General features: G+C 49.8%; 1 protein-coding gene across 8 annotated transcripts in view; it reads right to left on the minus strand.

The window, feature by feature from the left end:
- The window catches only part of TNS3 (tensin 3), a 222,654-nt gene that overhangs the window by 34,513 nt on the left and 164,084 nt on the right, over positions 1 to 24,057 (minus strand). For 7 of the 8 annotated variants that reach the window (XM_027539303.1, XM_027539304.1, XM_027539297.1 and 4 more), the window contains 3 exons: positions 14,760 to 14,923; positions 13,742 to 13,868; positions 13,571 to 13,654 (listed from right to left, as the gene is read on the minus strand). The exons of the other annotated variant lie outside the window; for it this stretch is intronic. In XM_027539303.1, the coding sequence (XP_027395104.1) occupies positions 13,571 to 13,654; positions 13,742 to 13,868; positions 14,760 to 14,923 (375 nt within the window). The remainder of the gene's footprint in view (positions 1 to 13,570; positions 13,655 to 13,741; positions 13,869 to 14,759; positions 14,924 to 24,057) is intronic. 8 annotated transcript variants of the gene reach the window in all.

Here is a 24,057-nt window from a genome sequence, read left to right on the forward strand (position 1 = left end):
TCTCCTGGTATTTAGTGGAAGAACTGGAGGCTGAACTGGTTCCCCAACTTCTCTGTCCAGTGTCCTTAAATCTGCAGGGCAAAGTGGGTGGTAGTACAGAAGGAGCAAACAGGAGCGCGGTCTGTGAAAGGGGGTCTTCTGGGCCCCAGCTCCTCTGTCAACTATGTTTCTGTTACCTTTAAGTCACAAGAGAATGCCTGGAGTAAAGACTGTCAAGGGGAGCCTTCTGTAGAGTGACTGGGACTCAGAACCAACTCTGGACACGCCACTGACAGCTGCAGACCAGCTTCCGGGGCACTTAACAACACTTTCAGTCACACACACAAAATCACTATCACCACCCAACCTACCTGATTCCAACTCACCTGACCTGAGCAGTGTTATGCCTTTGGACGTTATTTTATTGCTTTCTTAAAATATAGGAAGGGGAAACTGAAGGGTAGGAGAGAGAAAAGACAAAGTAGGCAACAGTCAGGACTGTCAATTAACAGTCTGTAATCTGTAAACTGCTTGCCTAGAACTTACGCAGATCATCAAACCCAAGTCCCACTTTATGCTTTCAGAGCAATGCTGTGGTGGCTACAGGTACAGATCTGAATGTTCACGACTTCTCACAAAGATGTTTTAAAATCCTGATGATTTCACACACAGCAACTTTTCAGAAATCAGAATAATAGCTGCTTTTTGCTGGGTGCCTACTACTACATGCCAGGCACTATGCTAAGCCATATACAGCTGATTTATCCTCAGAAAAAGGTTTCCATGTGCAGACTTATTAGCTTACAGATGAGGAAAGAGATGCTGAACGGTGAGGTTAAGGAACTTTTTCAAAGGCAGTCACCTCATCTCTATGACTGGGAAGCTATGTTCTTTCCACAAGACTCCTTTGCACCCCACCAGGGAGATCTCAAAGTCAGCAGCCTTCAGTTCAGTTCAGTTCAGTTGCTCAGTCGTGTCCGACTCTTCGTGACCCCATGAATCGCGGCACTACAGGCCTCCCTGTCCATCACCAACTCCCAGAGTTCACTCAAACTCACGCCCATTGAGTCGGTGATGCCATCCAGCCATCTCATCCTCTGTCGTCCCCTTTTCCTCCTGCCCCCAATCCCTCCCAGAATCAGTCTTTTCCAAAGAGTCAACTCTTCGCATGAGGTGGCCAAAGTACTGGAGTAGTCAGCAGCCTTAATGTAACAGAATAACCCTACCCTATAGTATCCGCCTCTTTCCTCCAAATACAGCATAACACTATCTCAGAGAGCCTGCTGTGCAAGTTCCCCTCATGTGGGGAAGCTCAGGGTCTCTGGAAGTTGCCTGCAGCCCTAAGACCTTGAATCCCACTTAGAAAGAACATCCATAGGAGGCCCCACCTGAGGCTGGCTCCCCAGATCCTACCAGCCACCATCACCAACAGAAGGAGAGAAAGACCTCACTGTCCTGATATAAATGGACCAAAATGCTCTTAAATTTACCTTTGGAGTTAGAAAAATATTTCCATCCTAACCAGATAAGTTCTGATATATTGTCATACATATGGAATTCATGGAAACCTACTATCGTGTATATACTGTATTAAAATGACATCTCTGTCATTTTCTGTTCAAATGTCTCTATTTGAATGACATTATCATCCATTCAATTGCGGGAAATCCTCCCAGTCCTCAAAGAGAGAACACATAAGACTTTAAGTCTGGCAAGAGTGAGAAGGAGGACCACTCACTGACCTGGGCTTGCCTTTCTTAGAGGGATTGTTCCTCTCTCTCCTCTTGATCACCCCCATCCTTCCAGCTAATGTACACACACAGTGGTGTGTCAGCCCAGGGTCAGCAGGACACAGAACAGTAAGGGGTCCTCAGGCACAGATGCCCCAGGGTGGCCCCTTGATCCAAGTATGCCCCGTGCCTGTGCCCTCAGAGCCTGGGCTCACGGTGCTGCCTGGCTCACCTCGGCGGTTCCAGAGTAAGACACAGAGAAGAACCCTCCAGAAGCTCTGCTAATATTGCAGACAGGTTATTTCAGTGACTGTGTCTTGTTTTACAGTCTTGGACTCCGAAATCTTCCCTCTGATTGCTCCAACAGTAGGCAAGACAACAGTAAAACTCATTGTGAAAGCCCAACTTTGCTCCTCAGGCGGGCTGTCTGCATTCCATAAAAGCACTGCTTCTCCTAAGAAGCAGGAACACCTGGGTGCAGCCTGGGGGCCCTCTGCCTTCGGGGCAGCCCGAGATCCCTCAGGGGCTCTGGGGGTGGAGGACAGCCCTAGAAATGGGCAGGCGGGCTTTCTCAGTTGCAGCAAAAGAATGTGCTGTGCTGGGAAGCAGCCCCGGCTCCTCCGGAAAGCCGCACATCTGTAAACCAGGCTTTCCTCTGCCCCAGTGAGTCTCGGCAAAGACAAAGCATGGCTTTCTTCTAGAAGGAGGAGCCTTTCAAGCTCTGGGGCTGGGGCATTTTGTCCCATAGCCTTTGGACCTGAGGGCTGTCCTCAAATGACAGGGGACTCTGGGAAGAGTCACCCTCCTCCCCAGTCCTGTCTTCCCTGCCCTTCCTGGTCCTGGGACTTGGCATCCCACCTCCTCCCACTCCCATGCCTCCCCTCCCCCACTCCCCCAGAGCTCAGGTTTCAGCATCAGCAGAGACGTGGCCAGAGGCTGCAGAGAGCAGGGACTGAGAGCGGCACTTACCTGGGCACCTCGGGGCGCCGGTCAGTCCACAGACAGCCAGGGAGGTCGGGGGGCCAGGCGAAGGCGCTCCCAGGACTGTCCCCAGCGGAGTCCCCCACCCACCGGGGCAGGGCGACTCTGGGTTCCGGCGTCCCGGGGGAGTCGGGGCGGGACGCGGGGCGGCCACCTCTGAGGAGGCCCATTCAGAGGGCGGCAGGGAGAGCTCGTCCGAGGAAAGAATCCGGGCTTGCTGGGCGGCCGCTGGCTCTGTCGGGCGGCCTGCCCATTCAATGCCTCAGACGGCAGTGGCCCCGCCTCGCTCCACTGCGCGGTTTGCTTCCTTTTCATTTCTTTCCCCTTTTTTTTTTCCCTTTCCCTCCCTTTAATCTCTTGCAAACTCCCCGCTGAAACCCTCCACAGCTTAGCTGCAGCCCCAGAGTCAGTGCTATTCAAGGGACAAGCCGCTAGTGCACGTGCGGCTGGTGACCCCGGGGAGACAGACACCCCAAACCGCACCCCCAAGGACAGCCTCCTGTCCACGACTGAGCCTCAAGAGCCACCTCCCCCAAAGGCAGACCGGCTTCCCTGGGATCCAATGCTCACAAAGGAGAAGCTTCTGGAAACCACTGGAGTCCCTGGTCAGTTTTGCACCCCACCCGCCAGCCAGGCTCCACACCCTTGTCCCTTCCCCCTAGGTGGGGGCATTGCCTCTCATCCGCCCCAGTCACCAGCCCTAAGACCTTCACTCCATCCCCTGCCCAAAATAGCCTGGGGGACCTTCCTCTTGTTTTCTTCCTGGCTGCAGTCACCCCCACACCCTACCACACCCAGTCTGCAGAGTCTCATTTCCAACTACTTAGACTGTTTCACCTGGCTGGTAGCTTAGTCCACCAACAGCCTGTTGGTGGACCTAAACACATTCTATCCCTTTCTTCCCTCTTCTCTGCTCATGTTCTTCCCTCTAGCTGAAAGGCCTACTACCCTGTAATCTGGTGTAATCTCCTATATACTCTTCAAAGCCCATTTTCAAGTGACCCCCATCCTGTTATAAGACTTGGGACATTATCCCCCTCAGTCAGGTAAGTTCACGCTTCATATCTCATGGCCTGAGATCTAACAGTAACAAGTCCATAAAGCACGGTAGAGAGGCTCTGTCCCGTGTATGGCCTTTGAGACTGAAGCTCTAGGCAGCAGATACCTGCCTGACCAGGTTTATATCCAGCAAGCACAGAGGGGAGTGAGCACTCACGCCTCGCCTCTCCTGCTTTCAGATCTGGCATGATCCAACTCATCTGTTAAAGCCTAGTGCTGATGCCACTCACCCTAAAGTCCTCCCTGAGACAGAAGGTCCCATATCACTCCTGGGAGGCCCCTTTCTTGCTGGTGGGCCGGCACTGGCACCGCCTTCGGCACATCACAATGGGACGAGGCGCCTGCACACGCAAGCAGGCTTCCAGAACACGCTCCAACCACCCAGGGCTGAGTCACATCTGCCCAGCCCCGGCATGACCCTCTGACCCACTCATCATCTTGGTGAAAGTTGACAGGTACACGCCTCTCATCAGGAGAGACAGGCACACCTGTGACCCTTGGGTCACCTCCCTAAGTTACAGGTCAAGAAGATCCCAAGGACCCTCCGCCCTAAGGTCTGAGCAGGGTTCTTCCTCTGGCTTGTTTATGCGCCTGCAGGGCAGCAGCTCCTGCACAGGATCTGTAGGAAATGCCTGAGCACAGCCCAGGGCAGGCCCAGCCAGCGGATGGACGGGCCTTTCCCGTGGCCCACAGCTCCCTGGACAGAGAGGAAGGCAGCCGTCCGGCAGTCAGGCCCAGGAAGGGCAGTGGTGCAATGGCAGTCCCCAGGGTGGGTCCTTCCCTTGGGGCTCGCTGACTTTGTGGGCCTGGTAAGTCTGGGGCAGTCCACGGGCTGGGTGGAGGGGAAGGATGTTGTGTCTGTGCTGCTGCATCTGCGACCAGGACAACTTGGGTGGGGATCTAAGACACTTTATAACCTTCTGGAGATCTGTCTGTCCTTTTCCTTTCTCTCTTCTGCTTAGCTGGGGCAACGGGGACTAAGGTGACGTGGCTGTGCTGCAAGTGGCAGCGATTCTGATGCAAAGTCACACTCAGAAAACTAATCCTCTGCAACTGCGCTGTCCCCGCCCAGCACCTAGGATCTGGCTCAGTGTGAGGTGGGGTACCCATGGGTGCTCACACCTGCAGGGTCACCCACTTACCCCCAGTGGAATCACGGATCAAGTGCACACAGACTGTCCACTGTTGGCAATACCAATCCTCCCCTGCACACATCAGGCTGGCCACCATGCTGCTGGCCCCCGCTGCCTCCCTTCACACTCCTAGCAGCAAACGGCATGCCTGGCTCCCTTTAAGTAAAAGGCGCCTATTCCCTACTCACTCACTTATTTACTAACTTATTAGAAAACAACACATAACACATAACCAGAACCTTCTCTATGTCAGATGCCGGGATGTACTGATGAGTGAAACATAGGCAGATAATAGTTTGGAAGCTACAGAGGGAGAAGGACATAACCCCAATCCAGGCTCCTGTTTCCTGCAGGCTGGCCCCCCACCCTGCTCACCCCACTGGGAAGCACATTCCAGGGAAGATGAGAGCTGGGCAGGCTGTTCTGGAAACAGTGGGGACCCCCTTCACCCTGATGAGGAGGTGAGAGCCAGGCGGGCTGTTCCAGGGACAGTGGGGGTCTCCTTCACCTGATGAGGTGAAGCTGGCTGTCCCTCTGACACACTGCACGGCCACAGCCACATCAGGAGAGGTGACTGTGGAACTGTGAAACGTTGCTGTGGGGATGGGGTCAGCAACTGTGAGGCTGGAGGGTGAGGCCTGAGCTGCCATGAGATGAGCAAGGCAGAGGGTGGAGAGAGGCAACACGAGTTTTTCCTACAGAGGAAGACTCAGAAAGGCTTAGCTGTCCGGGATGTAAGAGAGGGCAGAGAACTGTGAGGGGAGGCAAGGATGCCAATCTGGTGGCTAAGGCACCTGAAGGAGCACAGGAGAGGGTCCCCCTCAACAACCCCGTCTCACACCTCCCGCAGAGCATGTGCCATCCGAAAGCACCATCTGGTCAGTCTCTTCTAGCCGCCCACCAGCCCCTGACATGCCCACCAGCCTGACAGGTCCTTAGAGGGGCTGTGCTGTCAGCTGTCAGCACTCTGTCCTGCCCAGCATTAATTTAATGAAACGGAATCCAGGGCCTCTGCTCCACCCAACAATGGGGCATCTGCTGGATCGCCCTTAAAACTCAGTATATGACATGGCAAAGGAAGTTCAGAAGCCTTAGAAGAAGCTGCTTCAGAGAAAGGGGGCCATTAACACCCGTGTGGGCTTCTCCCATGTACACAGAAGGGAAGGGCAGAGACCATGGAGGGGAGACTTTCAAGGACCCGCAGGTCTTCAGCACGGGCTCTGCCCTAGTGAAACAGAACTAGGAGGGATCTCAGAAAGACTCCAAATGATGGTACATCAGACAGGAGTCCTCAGGGCCACTCTGACACCCTCCTGCTGCTTTCCCAGGGATTACCTGCTCACCAGCACCTGGGGAGGCCCTGCTCTGCACATTCTAGGATCCAATTCAATGGTCTGCTTTTGCAGAGAAGGAATTAAACACAAAAAGTCAACCCCAGGACCTCAGTTCCACACTGACTTCACAGCAGTCCAACCTCACGCTCCTCCAGGAAATTTAATTCCAACATCACTAGGTCCCTCTGTCCCAGTGTGTGACCCACTGAGACCTGAGGGCATATGACATTCACCCCAAGATGTCCATTAAGAGTGTGCCAGGTCCCGGAGCATAGGAAAGGTTTTCCTTATTTTCAGACTAGGGAATTCTCATTTCCCCTGGCTTTTGTGTTTTTTACACTTGCTCTTTCTCTACACAGGTATATATTTAAGTGCACAGCATGTAACAAGTGCTCAAAAAGCAACGAATCCCTTGGTCTGGGCATAACCATGAATATGTGGATACACACACCCGCAGTGCATATGTGTGCTATGCAATATATATATGCAAACATACTAACACATGACAGGATTTCAGCCACACACAAAGCTTCTTTACCTCATCAGGGTGGTTTGTCCAGTGTCCCTCTCTGTTAAGGAGGCACTAAAATGTAGGCACCAGGTTCCAAAAGCACCAAGCTGGGTGGACCGCAGCCAGTAACCAAGGGTGAGAGGCAGATGCCAGATTTAAATCGTTACCCTTCTTAGGTCTCATAAACCCAAAATCTCCCCAAGTGTATCCAGCAGAATGCGGAGTTTTCACCGGGACAGCCACCCCCATGTCACACCATGTTAGGAATCTGCGGTCCCTGCAGGGCAGGGAGCGCCTCTATAGGAAAAGAAAAACTGCCAGGGGCATGCGGGCGCATGCTTCTAGTAAGAAAACATCTCAGCTGTTACAGGCCAGGGCTCCACGTGCATTTTCTTTCAAGTCATTCCCAGTTCTCAGAGGCATCCTATCCCCATTCAGAGAGGTGAAGAGAAAACAACACACGGGCCGAAGCGGTGGCCATGTCTGTAGAGGGATTCCAGACCCCACACCCATCGCAGGCCATGGCAGAGGGTCAGCAGCCTGCAATTCACTCCAGGGCTGAGACTGACCCACATCTGTCTCCCTGGGGCAAAGCAAAATTGTGATAGATGATGGGGCTTGACCAAGTGTATTTGGAACTTAAAAACCATATTGTAAGACAAGTTTGGGATACTTGTTCAATGTCATGCACGTGTGTGTGTGTGTGTGTGTGTGTGTGTGTGTGTGTGCGCGTGCATGATAAGTCATTTCAGACTCTTTGCAACCCTATGGACCATAGCCTGCCAGGCTCGTCTGTCCATGGGATTCTCCAGGCAAGAATACTGAAGTGGGTTGTGATTTCCTTCTCCAGGGGATCTTCTCCACCCAGGAATCAAACCCGTGTCTCTGACATCTCTTGCATGGGCAGGCAGGTTCTTCCCCTCTAGAGCCACCTAGGAAGCCCAATATCATATACAATACAGCTGCTACTATTTTTGCTTCAGTTTTAAAACTGTCTTAAGAGGTTTGCAACCGGTGAAAGAACTGTATAATGGTGAGTGACTGAGGACCCACTTGTGTCTGTCACCAACCCCAGGGCCTGCTCCCAGACCACTGGCCTGTGGGGCTGAGCACTAAGAGAGCAGCAAAAACCCATTGGCAGCACATCAGAATAAGCTTTATAGGCTGAGATTCAAAAGCAGTCCACCACATGGAGGATGACATGAGCTGATAAAATAAATTTAGAGAAACAAAGACTCCTCTAAACTCAAAGGAAGCAAACAAAAGATGGCATTCATCACGATCGGGAAATTGTCGGCTCACGTGGGGACCCTTCCAAGCTGGCCTGTTTGGTGGATGAGGTGTCAGCACAGGATGCCAGCTTCTTGTATGTTTTGAGCTTCATTCCACTCAAGCGAATGAGTGTTCTCATCTCTGCAGACTGCTGACCACACATTCACAGGCCAGTGCTGCAGGCTGACCTCCAGCCACCCAAAACCGCTGTTTATTTTTAAATATTTTGAAGCAGTCAAGTTTCCTTTTTTCATTTTCTAAATCTGGGGTGGCGGTGGGGGGAAAAACAGTGACTAACCCTGGCAGTCACACTGGGTCACAATGACCAGCAAGCGTCCTTCTGCATAGAATGCAAAGTATACCACATGGGTATACAGATGTGGACCTTCCCATACATAGCTACATCCACATATGTACCTCAGTGTAAACATGTTATATATACACACACACACATATATATATATATACACACACACACACACACACACACACGTATCACTTTTTAGGTTCTACAAAATTCAAAGTCATCGGGGACTTGCATAAATGTCACACATGTTCACATTCAGCACATGTTTTTATTCCTATTATAAACATTCTCATTAAAAGTTCATAAAATTTCTAAACAAAACAGAGCTGGGTACAGGAAGAAAGGGGAGGTCTGGGAAAAGTATTTTAGTTTGTCAAGCTTTGAAGAATGACAACTTTTTTTTTAAACAAAAATAAAGCACTGCCTCAAACTAATCTCTCTCTCTCAAGACATTCCTGAATATTCCTTTCCTTCCTCCCTCCAGCAAATGTCACCCATTTTTGCCCTTTGAAACCAACTCCAAGAGATTTCAACAGCAAACCCCATACCCTGCAGGCCAGGGCCTCCTTCCTGCAGGCTCAGAGCAGTCCAGGGTCAAAGCTCCTCCTCCACATTCACATTACCACCCACAGCCCCAGGCAGGGCCCTGAAAACACCAGCCCTCCTCTCAGAAACACGGGTATACAAACTATAAGTTGCAAAATGTATAAAGGCCTTCCCTTTCAGTAAACTAATGCTGTTAATCGTGTTCATTGAAAGCAAAAGTCCCCAAATATCCCCTAAACCCCACTTGTAAAACCATCAGGTGAAGATAATGTTCTGTAACTAAAGATGATGGTCCTCCACGTTGTGAATGCACAAAATGCCACTGAACTGTGCACTACAGATGGTTCACTTATGTGAATTTTATCTCGATTAAAAAAAAAAAACCTATTATGAATTAAGTTGGAAGCTGAGCTATATCAGAATCATACACTTTTAATGAGGCCTTTCTTCATTTTTTTTCCCCCATTTATTTCGAAAATGTCATCAGGACTGCTTAGCCTTTCAGACAGGAATAACAGTTCATAACACTTCATAATTCTCTCTTTTGCCTTCATAAGGATTGATAGTAAATAACCTCTTTACCTAATCTCTTACTAATATTTTTGTTTTCAAGAAACACATTTCCTTCTGGGGCTCTAAAATGTTCTGCACCCAACTCCAATGCTCGGGGTGGTTCCCTACGCCAACAAGCAATGCTCCGAAACCAGCCTGGGGTCCTACAATTCAACTCGACTCTGATCACCTATGCAGACAGCATCAGACTCCATAGGCTAAGGGCTCGGTCCCACAAGACTGTTCTCCCTTCAGACCAACCAGCTATGGATCAGAGGTTCTCACAACCCCTTTCTTAGGTTGCAATAATTTCTTACAGTTGCTCACAGAACTCAAGAGAAACATTTCACTCATCAGTTTATCATAAGAGGATATAACTAAGAACAGCCAGACTGGAGAGATAGGGAAGGAAGGGCATAGAGCTTCTATGCTGTCTCAAAGCACCTCACTGTCCCCAAATCTCCAGGTGATCACCAACTGAGGAGCTCCCTGAACTCTGTCCTTTGGCATTTTCCTAGAGGCTTCATTACATAGGCAGGGTTGATTAAATCATTGGCCAGTGGCAACTGGTTCAACTTCCAGCCCTCTCCCCTCCTTGGAGATTGGGGGGAAGGGGAAACTGAGAGTTCCAACTCTCTAATCACAAGGTTGGTTCCCTTGGCAACATGGCCCCCATCTTTTCCAAAAGTCATCTCATTATCATGACAAAAATCACCTTTATGTTTTCATCACTTAAGAAATTCCAAAGGCTTTAGGAGTTTGGTGGCAGAAATAAAACTAAATATATATTTCTTATCATAAATCACAATATTACAGACTCATATCAGGGATTTCTAAGATAGCATTCCCAGAGATGTATGTCTCCCAGGGAGTAACACAGGCTGTGTCAGGGATGCACTGAAGAGATAGTCCCAAGGGGAGCCACTCCAGGCTCCTGCTTGAGGGTCCTAGGTGGGTAGGACCTGTTGGTCTACTCATGGAGCTCACAGTATTCTGTCAGACCCTTGTGACGTGGTCCAGGCCCTGGAGCCAGCTGTCCTCCCAGTGCCTACCATGGCCCTGCCATCTCCCGCTACCTGTCCCCAGTCCCTGAAGCTATCATCTCCTCTTCCAGTTAAAGCACACTGCTAGGATAATTCAACAATATGTGAATTCATATTTAAGTATTCATTATTTGAGTAAATATTTAAATACCCCTCGCTTTGCTGGAGTGAGTACTGTAATTTAAAAGAGGCGTTGTCTTGACACAGGCACAGGCAACAGCAACACAAAAGGGAAGGGCAGGCCACACTGGGTTCTGACCCAACCATCTGTCACCAATACACTTCAGCTTGCTTTCTGTTTACTTGTTCACCGCAGAGGTGAGCAGTGGGAATGAGGTGCGTGTGACACGGGACGAGCCAGGAGGCTCCTGAGAACCCTGGCACTGGAGTCTAGGGGCTTAAACTAAGTGCCACAGGACATGGAGGGACACAGAACAGAATGTGTGCTATCCCGAGCAGAGGGCAGAGGTGCCAGGTGAGAGGGGATACCGCGGGGCTCTCCCGTGACCAAACTCTCCCTCCCTGACCAAACCTGAGGGGGTCCTAGAGCTTCTCTACAAGGCCTCAACCTTGGCCTTTGATGTCTATCCTTGGAAGCCCAGTCTTGGCAAGCATTCTGCTGAGTCATCTCCTCTGCTTGCTCCCTGATCAAGTTCCTCATCCCTTGATGCTCAAGCCTATCTTCAGCAGGATCCTGTTGGGCCAGTTTGGCAATAATCTCCCTTTCCTTGATGTTCCTCTTAGTAACTTTTCATCCCCTGACCCTGTCACAGCTCTTGGGCTGTCTTTGCTACATGAGGAGTTGAGCTCAGCTCCTTACCCTGCTTCAACTGTACCAAATAAAATTCATCTCTACCACCTTTAATTGGTGTCCTGCTGTTTCTCCCTGACACTTGTGTGCTGGCTGTCTGGGAAATGAATTGACACATTTGGGTTTATGCTGACTAGTGCCGGTCGCTAAGTCACGTCCGACTCCCTGTGAACCCATGGACTGCAGGCTCCTCTGTCCATGGAATTCTCCAGGCAAGAATATTGGGGTGAGTAGCCATTCCTTTCTCCAGGGAGTCTTCCCAACCCAGGAACTGAACTCAGGTAGATTCTTTACCATTGCATCACCTGGGAAGCCTTTACACTGACTAACCTGGTACCAAGTTCAGGCTGATGGAATAACACACACAGAGGAATTTTATGTAGTTAGTGTTACACTAGCTGCATACTAACAAAGGACATAATTGACATCTTAATAGCAACAAAATCAGAAATAGTCGTCAAAGCTCAAATCCATTCTGATTGGGTCAGTTGATTACGCTACCTGACCTGTGAATCTCCCACAAATCCAACACACTTTTCCCCATCATTTCTGAAAGCATTTTTGTCAGAGCTGCTCCACCCCACTGCCTATTCCAACTGCTGTTCTGCATACAGCAGATGGATCAATATATGAAAACAGAAGCCTGAGCAGTCGCCTCCCTGTCTCAAGCCTTGTTATGACTAGCACTGCTTGCAGATGCCATCCCACTACCCTCCATAGCTACAGAGAACAGCTGTGGCTGGGCCTCTGCTCATACCTCCAGTGCCCTGCAGACCCCTGTTTCCATCCTCTCCTGGTCTGAAGGACCCTCTGCCACAGGGCCTGTGCCTGCTATTTCTCCATTCCAAATGCCCCTCTCCATTCACCTAGTTAACTCCTACTTAAACCTACTCACCCTTCAAACCCTCAGACCTCCTCACCAGGTAAACAACCAATACAAATTGGCAGAGTGCCACCATTCTGTCCAGGGCTCTTCCCCATCACAGATCACTACAAGACTGAAAAATAAAACCTGCTGTACAGAAGAGGGTTGAATATAGTCCCTACATGGGAGCCACCACCACATCACTGTGTCTCAGGGGTTAGCCATACCCCTCATACAATGCAGAGCACATGGGACCCCCAGTCAGTGCTGTGTGTATGTCTCTGAGCTCTTCTTGGGCAAACGTCCTCAAGGATTGCCAACATGAAAATATGGATGACTCAGAAGGTGTTCTTAAGATTAAATAGCTCCTCAACCACGTGACCCTGCAATTCCACTCCGGAGCATATATCCGAAAGAAAAACAAGATCCAAAAGGACACATGCACCCCAATGTTCGCTGCAGCACTGTTTACAAGAGCCAAGACATGGAAGCAACCTAAAACCATAAAGGAAACTTTGGAAGAAAAGCAGCCCTTCTATTAAACGATATACAGATCTTGTTTTCTCTGGAGAAAGAGGGGAAATGGAGCTAGCTGTCATCACTACAACTTCCTCTGCATAAAAGACGGTATTTAAATACATAGTCTGCTTCCCCCTCCCACCAAAGCGCATCTGACGAGCAGCAAAGGGAACCCTCACTCACCTTCCCCAGGGCAGAATAGCAGGAATCCCCACTTACAGAGAACAGCGATTCTAAAATGTAAGTTCAGTTTGGGCTACATCCCCCCTCCACCTGCCCAGGGCTATGATGTCCTGGACTCTCAAGGGAGCTGGAGAACGTCCATACCAGGAAGGGGTGCTGAGTAACCCACCACCACTGTGTTAACGCTCCCTTCCCAGGGCCGGTGCACAGGCTAACTAGACCCCACAAGTATGTAAAGTGCTGGGTGGAGTGGGGGCAGGGTGCAGCAGACAAATCCGAAGTGGCCACTCAACTGGGGAGATTCAGGATGGTGGCCAAGGACGTAAGGAGTCAGGACAGGGCTCTGTGAACATAAAAGACGGGACACCTCGCAGCAGGCGAGGGGCGAGGACAGCCGTGTCTTTCACAGTGGGGAGCTCAATGCTCTCTGAAAGTAGCCCTGACTTTCTCTGAAAAGGGTGGGCTGGGTGTTTCCGTTTCTTCTTTCAACTCTAAGTAATGCTACAAGAAGCTGAAAAGCATTGATGTTTGGCTGCTGAGAACACCAGGACCCAACCCATCAACACCTGAAAGTGTTGAGTGAACAGAAGGAAACACAGTCAGCACCACTCCTGCCCCCAGCAGGCTGCATGCTGTGTTGCTGCATCTTCCCCGGCCAGAACCACATTTCTTAGGTGTGACACACGTAGAAATATTTCTGCATGAGTGGACGTCCACAGCAGAGGAAAGGAGGTGGGTGTCTTACCATGAGCTCCTTTATACAGAGCACTGGGGCTGCCCATCTGTGGCACGGATGGGCTGAACGGAGAGTAACGTGGGCTTGTTGTCCCTGGAAAAGAAGGCAGAGTGAGGAGCTGTCCCCCTCTCCACCCTGAAGGGGTGGGATTGCACACAGGGAGCTCTGCTTCTTTCTTACCATACGGCGTTTCTGGAGACACAGGAAATGCAGGGGTGGGAGAGATGGATTCACTGCCACTGTTGGTTGGAGAGAAGATCCTGCCATCGATCACATCCAGGTCTGGGGGATACGTGGTGATCACTGCCTGAAATTGGCAAAGTGGAAGTCAGGTGAAGGCCACCTCCAGACAGCTGGGGTTCCTGGCCCTCACTGAGCCAGCCCTCTTCTAAGACTAGTGACACGAGGCAGCCATGGGCAACTGGAAGAAGCTTCAGTAACAGTCAAGGAAGAGCGAAGTGTTTTGTGGTCAACATTACATTGTTCGTAAGTGGAGATGGCAGAGAGTTTATTTAGCAGAGGGAAATGAGTGTTAAGTAAAAAAAGCAGGATAAAAGAATTGTCACCTGTAATGTGTTTACAGATACATAAAATACCCAATGAATTAAATACATAGGCATAGAAAAGAGGCTGGAAGGATACATTCCAGATATTAACTTTGCAACTTTCTTTCCTTGTCTATTCTGGGTTCCAACTTGTCCACTTTTGAGAATAAATGAAACCCTAATTTCAAGGTTCACCTTTGGGGGTTTGTCAACCTGTCTTACTTCAATTCTGATTAAAAGCCTTAAGTATGGCTCCTCAAAAATATTCTGTAGATCTCCCTGAAGGACACATATCCACAGTGACCATATTTCTTCCTCCTCCCTCCCAGGGACCCCAGGAGGCTTTGGGTCAGGGACTCAGGTTCCTTTAAGATGACTTCCATTTGCCCTTTGCCACTGTTGTCCACCCTCTGAGACCTCTACCCTCACAACTCATCGCATACTTGGCCCCTCAATCCCCATTCCACAGATCAGAACACAGATGACCAAGTGCACGCTGGCACAGCTCTCTTGGGAGAGGGGATCCCACCCAGCCGGCAGGCCTGCCTTCAGGGAGGAACCATGTTTGTGAGATGGGGACGAAGCTGGGTGGGGAACTGAACTGGCGACTTGGGACAGGGCTCAGGCCAGGCTCTGGGTAGTGGTGTGTATACCTCTTTGGTGTTGTCTGGGGAGAGAAAGGGCGCCAGGCCTGGAGTCTGTTCTGAACTGGTGGTCTTTCCCCAGCTGCATTTGGAGAAGGTGGGCTGCTCCCCAGCTTCGTTATCATACTGCTCAAGGCTTAGCTTCCGGAATCTTCCCCCAAGTGGCTCATCCCCTGTTAGGAGAGAGACAAGTGGGCTGCAGGCACTTTCATCATGGAGAACACTGACCTTTGATTAAAACCGACTTTAAAACTTCTCAGAGGCACTCTGTATTTTAAATTTTTTTAGTTCCAGAACATCTTCATCACCCAAGTCATACTCCATACCCATTAAGCATTCTCTCCCCATCCCCGACCTCCAACCCCTGGCAACCATTCATCTACTTTCTGTGTCTATGGATTTGCCTACTTTGGACACTTCATGTACACGGAATCGCACACTCCACGTCCTTTGGTGCCTGACTTCTTTCACCCAGCATGACCCTTTCAAAGCCCGTCCTCTTACTGGGTGGAATAACCACTGTCCATGTCCCATCTGTGTTTCTCAATGTCAGCTCCAGCAGGGAGTCGTGCCTGGCTGGTTCCCCAAGGTCAAGAACACTGCCCGGCCCACCAGAGGTGCTCAGGAAGCATATGGAACAAAGAAAGGCTGGGACCCAGGATCGAGGCTTCTTCCCCATCACTGAGTGAGCAAGAAAGAACAAGACTGAAAGAACCCAGGCTGCCTAACAGCTGCAGGGACTTGGTCTGAGGCCTCTGCCCTAGTAATTCATCTTCTTCTCAAGGCATTGGTGGTCAACTTTGGGGTCAGAGTGCTTGCACCTTGCTCTAGTCTGAGGAAGTAACAGCCACTCAGACCAGAGACACAGAAATCTTTTCTTGAGTCACAAACAGGTATACATATTCACTTGTCTACACAAACGGTCACCTTCTTTATATGTTGTGCTGAATCTTTAAGAAAAAATTTTTGTCCATTCTTTGTTACCACCATGAATCATCTAAGTGCTTATTTGCTCAATCCCAGTGTACAGATATAGTGATACAAGAACTGTAACCAGTACAACTTTTTATTTCAAAGTGTCAAAAAATACTTTGTGTTTTATCGCAGGTCCACACTGGTTGCTCAGGGGAGCCACAGGGGCTGCTGTGCATGGACATGCAACCCAGAGGGCATCCTCAGACTCACAGGGCAGGCAGGGAAGCAGCCCAGGCAACCAGCAGCTCTGACAGCCTGCCTGCTCCTTTTGGAAGCAGCTTCTGGGGAGGACCAGGCCGTGGACGGTGCCTGGGGCTCTGGGATAGGACTGGGCTGGGTGTGACCTACGGTGGCTAAGAACATGCCAGAGGTGTATGTGAGCCCTGTGTACTCATCCCCAGTCAGGGCCAGAGTGCCCTGAAGGCCACACCACCTGCAGAGGTGCACGGTGGAGTGAGGCCCCTGAGCATGACTGGTCGACTCTTAACAGTGAGGAATTCTGGGCAGGGGAAAGCTAAATTCAGGCACTAACAGTCAATATCCACTGCCCCACTGGCCAGTGCAAGAAACATCATAGATCCTTCAGCAGTGCCCCCACCAACAAAGACTCACTTTATGCAGGATGGGGAGAGGGTCTGGGGAATCTCAGCAGGGGTGGTTTGGAGACTTGCTGCAGGCTATTAGGATGGCAGTGTTTCTTTCTATCAATGACACGTGTGTGTGCTAAGTCACTTCAGTTGTGTCTAACTCTGTGCAACCCCATGGGCTATAGTGCGCCAGGCTCCTCTGTCCATGGGATTCTCCAGGCAAGAATAACCTGGAGTGGGTTGCCATGCCCTCCTCCAGGGGATGTTCTGACCCAGGGATCAAACCCACGTCTTTTATGTCTTCTGCATTGCAGGCAGATTCTTTACCACTAGCGCCACCTGGGAAGCCCTGCACAGAGGCATCGCTCTCCCGGCAGAGTGTGTCTGCCCTTCCTAAAGAGGTAAAGATACAGGCATCGGAGTTATCAGAGGCCAGCCCTCCCCAGACGACAGACCGTGCCCTCCTCTCAGACTCAGTGCAGACAGGAGGGACCCCCGCACCATTTCCAGCCCACTGTGACACCCCTGGAGAAACAAGGAAGGGGGGCATGATGGTGCTGTGGCACCGGGATGTGCCCACCGTGCGCCCACCTCTGCTGGGGGAATGACGAACAACAACCCAGGCTCCCCACAACAGCCAGGCCTGGGCACACGGGCTACAGAGAAAATCCCAGAATCACAAAATTAAGTTGGTCTACTGCGTCTTTTTGCAGACGAGGAAAATGGGGTCTTGGGTTGAGACCTGCCCTTCCACACATAGCACGCTCCAGAATTTTACTGCACTTGACACTACTTTTTTTTTACAAATGGAAGGTTTGTGTCAATTCTGCATCCAGCACATTTATTGCATCATTTCCCACAGCACTGGTTCACTTTGTATCTCTGTGTCACATTGTGGTAATTCTCATAATACTTGAAACTTTTTCATTATTATATTTGTGATGGTAATTTGTATTCAGTGGCCTTTGATATTACTATTGTAATTACTTTCTTGTTTTGTATTTTTAAATTAAGGTATGAACACTACTTTTTTTTTTTTTTTTTTTTAGACATAACACTCTTGCATACTAAACAGACTACAAAGATGCTTGCTCCTTGGAAGAAAACCTATGACCAACCTAGACAGCATATTAAAAAGCAGAGACATTACTTTGCCAACAAAGGTCCATCTAGCCAAAGCTATGGTTTTTCCAGTAGTCGTGTATGGATATGAGAGTTGGACTGTGAAGAAAGCTGAGCGCCAAAGAATTGATGCTTTTGAACTGTGGTGTTGGAGAAGACTCTTGAGAGTCCCCTGGACTGCAAGGAGGTCCAACCAGTCCATTCTAAAGGAGATCAGTCCTGGGTATTCATTGGAAGGACTGATGCTAAAGCTGAAACTCCAATACTTTGGTCACCTGATGCGAAGAACTGACTCACTAGAAAAGACCCTGGTGCTAGGAAAGATTGAAGGAGAGAGGAGAAGGGGACGACAGAGGATGAGATGGTTGGATTGCATCACTGACTCACCGGACATGAGTTAGAGAAAGCTCTGAGAGTTGGTGATGGACAAGGAGGCCTGGCATGCTGCAGTCCACGGGGTCACAAAGAGTCGGACATGACTGAGCGACTGAACTAAATAGTATAAATATAACTCTCATATGCACTCGAAAACCAAAAACATATCTGAGTCACTTTATTGAGGCAATATTTGCTTTATGGCAATGGTCTGGAGCCCAGCCTTCAATGTCCCTGAGGTCTGTACCCGTGTTTAGTTTCTGTGTGAAGATTCACAAACACAAACGTGCCTGGTGTCTGATTAACAAACATCATTCTGACAAGTCCGCTGGACCCTCCCATTAGATACAGAGACAATCCCATGGGAGGTGGCTTTCTGCACCAATACGCTCAGAGGATTTGTACAAGTTACCCTAATTTACAGACAGCAGGACTAGAGTCCTCGAGGTTCGGATGGGAGTGCCTCTTGGGATCACACCCTTTGAGTCATCCACCAGCGGCTGGAGGCAGGCTGCCCATCCTCTCCAGGGAGTGCCTTGATTCCATTTCACTTAGTCAGTTATATAAGAAATGCTTCAAACCCATACTCAGAACTGTAGTAAAGAAGCCACTCATAAATCTGGCTATGACCAAATTTTTCCTCTTCAGTACAGAAGTCCAAAGAATCTGTCTGACAATTCAGGAGACATGGGTTCAGTCCCTGGATTGGGAAGGTCCCTTGGAGAAGGAAATGGCAACCCACTCCAGTATGCTTGCCTGGAAAATCCCATGGACAGAGGAGCCTGGTGGGCTATAGTTTATGGGGTTGCAAAGAGCTGGACATAACTGAGTGACTGAGCATGCCCTCAGAGAAGTCAAATCCAAAAAAAGAGGAAGGAGGAGACACTGAGAGCAGGACAGAATTGCTGCACTGAGCCCTGTGCCCACGACGGCTGGGTCCCTGCAGATGGCTCAGCAAACTGCTCCCTCCTGGGGCCTTCCTCAGGCAAAGGGCATCCGGCGCCGCCCCCTGCCCTGCTCGGCTCTGGTGCAGCCAGCAGAAAAGGCCCCAGGACCCCACTGCCCTCCAAGTCACAAAAGCGATAGGAATCAGCATAGAAACCATGGAAACCTAGGATCACAGGGTTACCAACAATCCCAGTGACCTGCACGTCCCCGTACAAGCCCCGCTCACATTCTCAGCCAGGGGTCTCTGTGGGGGATCTGGTGGGGAGCAGCTCTTCCTGAACAAAACGCTGCCTGCCAGTCTTGTCCTTGGGATTCACTTTCCCACCAACATGCAGCACCATGACATGGTCTGCAGTGGCCATATAACCTGAGACGGTCCACTCCAGCCAGTCCCTACGCTGGGCAGGGACATCAGATGTCTTCAGATCCTTCTCCTCTCCTCCTGACATAGGACATGATACACACCAGGCCTCAGGACCCACCTATCCAGGCTGGAAAGGGGGCAAGTGTTCTCAGGTGCCCCCCTTATCACTACTCCCGAAGGCCTGAGAATCGCAGTGTTTCAATGATTCACCTTATCCATGGGTGGAGCCGGGGTCAAGGACAGAGAAATAACACGTGCTGAGCCTGAGTGCATCTGTCTGCGCGATGTCGCCTCAGTCCAGGCCAGGCTGAGGGGTAGGGCTCAGCTTCACTATGGGATGTGGGAGCTTGCTGAGTGTGAGAGACAAGCAAGTCTTGGCCATTCGGTCATCCAGGCCACTCACAGGGACGGAGCCCTGCCGGGATCAGGGCAGTGCAGCCTTACACTGGCCACCGCAAGAAAGTGGCATGGAGTGAGTGCAGGAAAATTTGGGGGTGCTGAAGACAGAACAGGAGAGCCAGTCCTCATATGGGGGCACCCAGACATACCCACTGAGCCCTGGAGAAGTGGGGGTCTGGGGCCAAGAAGTGGGGTGCCCGCGAAGCACTTAGCACCTGGGATTGAATACAGCCTAACTAGGAAGGTGGCACTATGGTTGCCAATTTACCACTGAGCCAATGGAGGTTCAAGAGGTGACATTCTCAGATCGCTCACTAGAAAACTGTAGCCAGGAGCCCCTTGGCTACTCTTCACCTAAATACAGACAACTCCGTTATGCAATAGAGTGAAATCACATGGTCATAGGTAACTCAGAGCACACAGATTTTCCCTGCACTGTGCTAGGGCAGATTCAGATTTATCTGGGTAACTATCTGATCCTCTTTAAAAATGAACTTGAGAACCAGCGAGGTGAGATTCTATTCTATTTCTATTCTATTTCTACCTGCTGAAATAAAGCTTGGACCTGTGTCGGGGCCAGCACAAGGAGTCACCACCCAGCACCATGGCACAGAACACCCATCCATGCTCAAAATTCTACATCAAGTAGAATTTCTCCTGCCTCACCGAACAGTAGAACAGCCTCCGGAAGGTTAGGCCACAGCCCCAAGATGAAACATGAATATGAAACAATGATTTTCAAATGTGACTGAACATTAAAATCACTAAAAATCCTGACTCTAGGGCCTCACCCCTTACCTGTGAAGTCACGACCCTCAGGAATGAGGTCCACGTGTCAGCACTTTTTATAAACTCTCATGTTTCCAACACACAAACAAGCTCGAGATCCAGGCCTCATCTCAATCTTGGATTCACACTGGAGTTTCACAAGTGGGGAACATTTAAGATAATTCTGACCCCTGAGACACGACCCAGGCCAATCCAACCGAACCTTCTGGAGGCGGAAGCTGCATGGGCACTTTCATCACCTGCATTTTGTCCAGTTCCCAGGTGAGTGTGCTGTGCGGCCAGGTGGCAAATGCCGGCTCTGATGAGTGAATGAAAACTCATGACCTCCTAGAACATGACCTTCGTCTTCTATCTGGGGCACTGCGAGGTAAAGTGCCCTTTATTTATTTATCTCTATACGATCATATAAGAATGAAGCCTGCGTCATCAAGGCTTGCATGGTGGGTTCTGGAAACTCCCCCGCCTTCCTAGGAGCAAAAACAATCACCAAGGATTTGTCTGGATTATTTGGCTCCCGAGTTAAGTTTGAGGCCTCCTGATTTCAGCTCATTCAAATAAACATGTGCATCCTCTAAAGAGAGAGTGGCAAAGGGAAAGTGACAACAAGAAACCCAAACACTCCCCCCAGCTTAAATGTTCCCAGAATGATTTAACAATGACGTAAGGAGCCTTTCCCTCCTCAAACTGATTCAGCTGCAGGGTATATTCTTAAAGGGTTGGGTAATGCCTTTTAGAAATTCCTAGTCTGAGTGCAGAATAATGTTGAAGAGCTCAGGGAGAAGCCTCACCCCCTGGGATCCCTCTCTGATCCAACGGACCCCAGAGCCTTAGAAGTGCTTATAGGAATGTGACCAGCGGACTCCAGCCAAGGAACGCCAAGAGGCTGAGGAAAGGACACCTACCATTTGGATTACAAAAGTGGAAATCCTTTCCACTGGGGAACAGCAAAGTGCTTGGTTAGGTGGTAGCATTTCCTCTAAAATGACAGATTTAAAAGGGAAACTGATTGTGTCCAAAAAGCTAGGAAGCATTCCCTTCTACTATAAGAAATTTCAGCAATATGCTCATGTTTTACCCAGAGTAAGCTTGTAATTTACAGCACAGATGTAAAAAGTAGCACAGCAACCAAAAGGCAAGACCACTACTGGCCCCCTGCATGACTCCTGCCCGTTTAGACACCATCAGCAGAGGCTGGTGCCGAGTTTGAGTTCCTTTTTGCTTATCTGAATTTATTTTATTCTTACCTTCTCCTTCCACCCACTACCATCACTTGATCTTACTGGCCTCTCCTCACATACTTCATCTTTCAGCAACTGTGATGTTTCCACAGTGCACCTCAGGACGGTCACTAGGACTGTCCACTTTTGGGGCCACCTTCAGTGGAAGGTGATGCAGGCAGATGAAGCCCTAGGCCCGAATGGCCGATGGGCCATGAGAAGAAACAACACACAAGACTTGCAGAGAGAAGCCAAGAGAGCTGTGACTCCTAGGCCTGTCTCGGCTGGAGCTGCCATAACCTCTTTATCCTGAGCAAGAGCGGGGTCTTGGTGCTATCTACCCAAGGATGACATAAGTTAACACTTCTCCGCAGTGAAGGCATATGTGAGTGTCAGTCACACCTGTACTGACCAGCTTATTTCTACCACACACGAGGAAGAGCTTCTGGAAACAAGCCATCCATACCAGAGGCCAGGGATCACCAAAGCAGACTTTCAAATATCTGAGGGGGCGTCTTCTTGGCAACTTAGCCAAAGAACTGCCACATGGTCCAGCAGTTCCCCTCCTGGGTATTATCCCCAAAGAATGAAAAGTGTCAGTTGCTCAGTCATGTCCGAGTCTTTGTGATCCCAAGGACTGTAGCCTACCAGGCTCTGCTGTTCATGGAATTTTCCAGGCAAGAATACTGGAGTGGGTTGCCACTTCCTTCTCCAGGGGATCTTCCTAATCCAGGGATTGAACCTGGGTCTCCTGAATTGTAGGCTGATTCTTTACCGTCTGAGCCACCAGGGAAGCCAGGGGTTCGAATGAATACTTATACGTGAACATTTACAGCAGCTCTATTCACAGTCACCAAAAGGTCACCATCCACAGATGACTGGATAAGCACAGTATGGGCTGTCCATGCAGCTGAATATCACTCAGCCTTGCGCTACAACACGAGTGAGCCTGCAAAACCTTATGCTGAATGAAAGAGGCCTGACTGCAAAGGCGACACATATCCTATGATCTCATTTATGTGAAATGCCCAGAGGAGGAGAATCTCCAGAGACAGAAAACAAACTGGGGCTCCCAGGGGCTGGGAGAGAGGGGAATGGGGGTGACTGCCATTGAGTACAGATTTCCTTTTGAAGTTTCAGAAGCGCTCTGGAGCTAGATAGAAGGGATGGTTATACGACACTGTGAAGGGACTTAATGCCATAAATTGTACATTTTAAATGGTTAAATGGTAAATTTTACAATAGATGCATTTTTCCCCAGTAAAAAAAGATCTGAGGGGATGATTTTTGTTCACTAGGCTGGCCTGCCTGAGGGTTTTCACCTTAAGATGAACACTAAATTAAATAAATCGCTTTTCTAAAAATTTATCCTTTAACATGAGTGTTAGGGTGTTACATGTATTTAAAAAAAATTTGTTTAAGTAGTTTACATAAGCTGTGACTTTGATTTCAGGGTAGTAAAGTTGGCATCAGATAACAGATGTTCTAAACACAGAATGGTGGGCCTGAGGGGTTGAGAATCACTGCTGCAGGCCAAGGTGGTGCAGAGCAAGTAGAAGAGGCCACACCTGCAGGCCTCTCAGGAATGTGGGGAGACGCCCGTCAGGGTGACCGCCTGGGGCACTCAAATCCGCCTGTTGGTGCAGTGAGGGTCACTGGAGCAAAAGGAACTGATTCATGAACTCTCAAATTTATAACATGCTTTTTATGCAACAAAAGTAAGTAGTTGCAACAACAACTTCCAGCAATGACCATGCATCTCTCACTCTAAAATCTTTCCCAAATTAGAAGTATGCAGAGCTCCCTGCAACATGGCAGGCCAACTCCATCACAAATGTGCGCTTGTGAGCATCTGTTTGTCCACCGCTCTTCATGGTCCTAAAGCATCAGTTTGAAAGGTCATGGCTTGTCCTAACCCCAGGCGGGACCCTCCTTTTGGACTGCGGATGGCACCTGAATACCCCGCCTACCACTCACCTCCAGTGATAGGACCTCACAGGTGGAGAAAGTGCAGTTTTGCCTCTGGCAAAAGAGAGAACAAGAGTCCTTCCCAGAAACATCACCAGAAGCCCTCAGCCTGGGTTCACTGGCCATCGCTCCACAATCTCCTTTACCCTGGTAGGCTTGGCTAGGAGGAAGTTCCTCCCCCACAACCATAATTCTTGGTTTCTCCCGCTTTCCAGGAGCTCATGACTGGCGTGGGGTAGCTGGGGCAGATGGTGATAGAAGAGCAAAGAGACAGTCACAGGTCAGTGTTTTCCATGGAGATGGGTGGTGAGCCTGGACACGTGCGGAAGAGATGGTGGTTGGGAAAGCATTTCAGAGAGGATGTGACCCTAGGCTGACCTATGACAACCCAGAGAGTCCCTGAGAGGTGGAGGCCACTGAATGGAGCTCCAGGCCTCCTCAGGCTCCCTGAGGGAAGCACCGTGCCCGGTGGGTCCCTGCTCCTGTGCGTCCTGAGGGCCAGGGCGTCCTGCAGCTGCACTGAGATTGGTCAGTATGACACACAGCCTGAAAACATACGCTCC

This window comes from Bos indicus x Bos taurus, chromosome 4, assembly GCF_003369695.1.
Source record: "Bos indicus x Bos taurus breed Angus x Brahman F1 hybrid chromosome 4, Bos_hybrid_MaternalHap_v2.0, whole genome shotgun sequence".
Taxonomy (NCBI): Eukaryota; Metazoa; Chordata; class Mammalia; order Artiodactyla; family Bovidae; genus Bos; species Bos indicus x Bos taurus.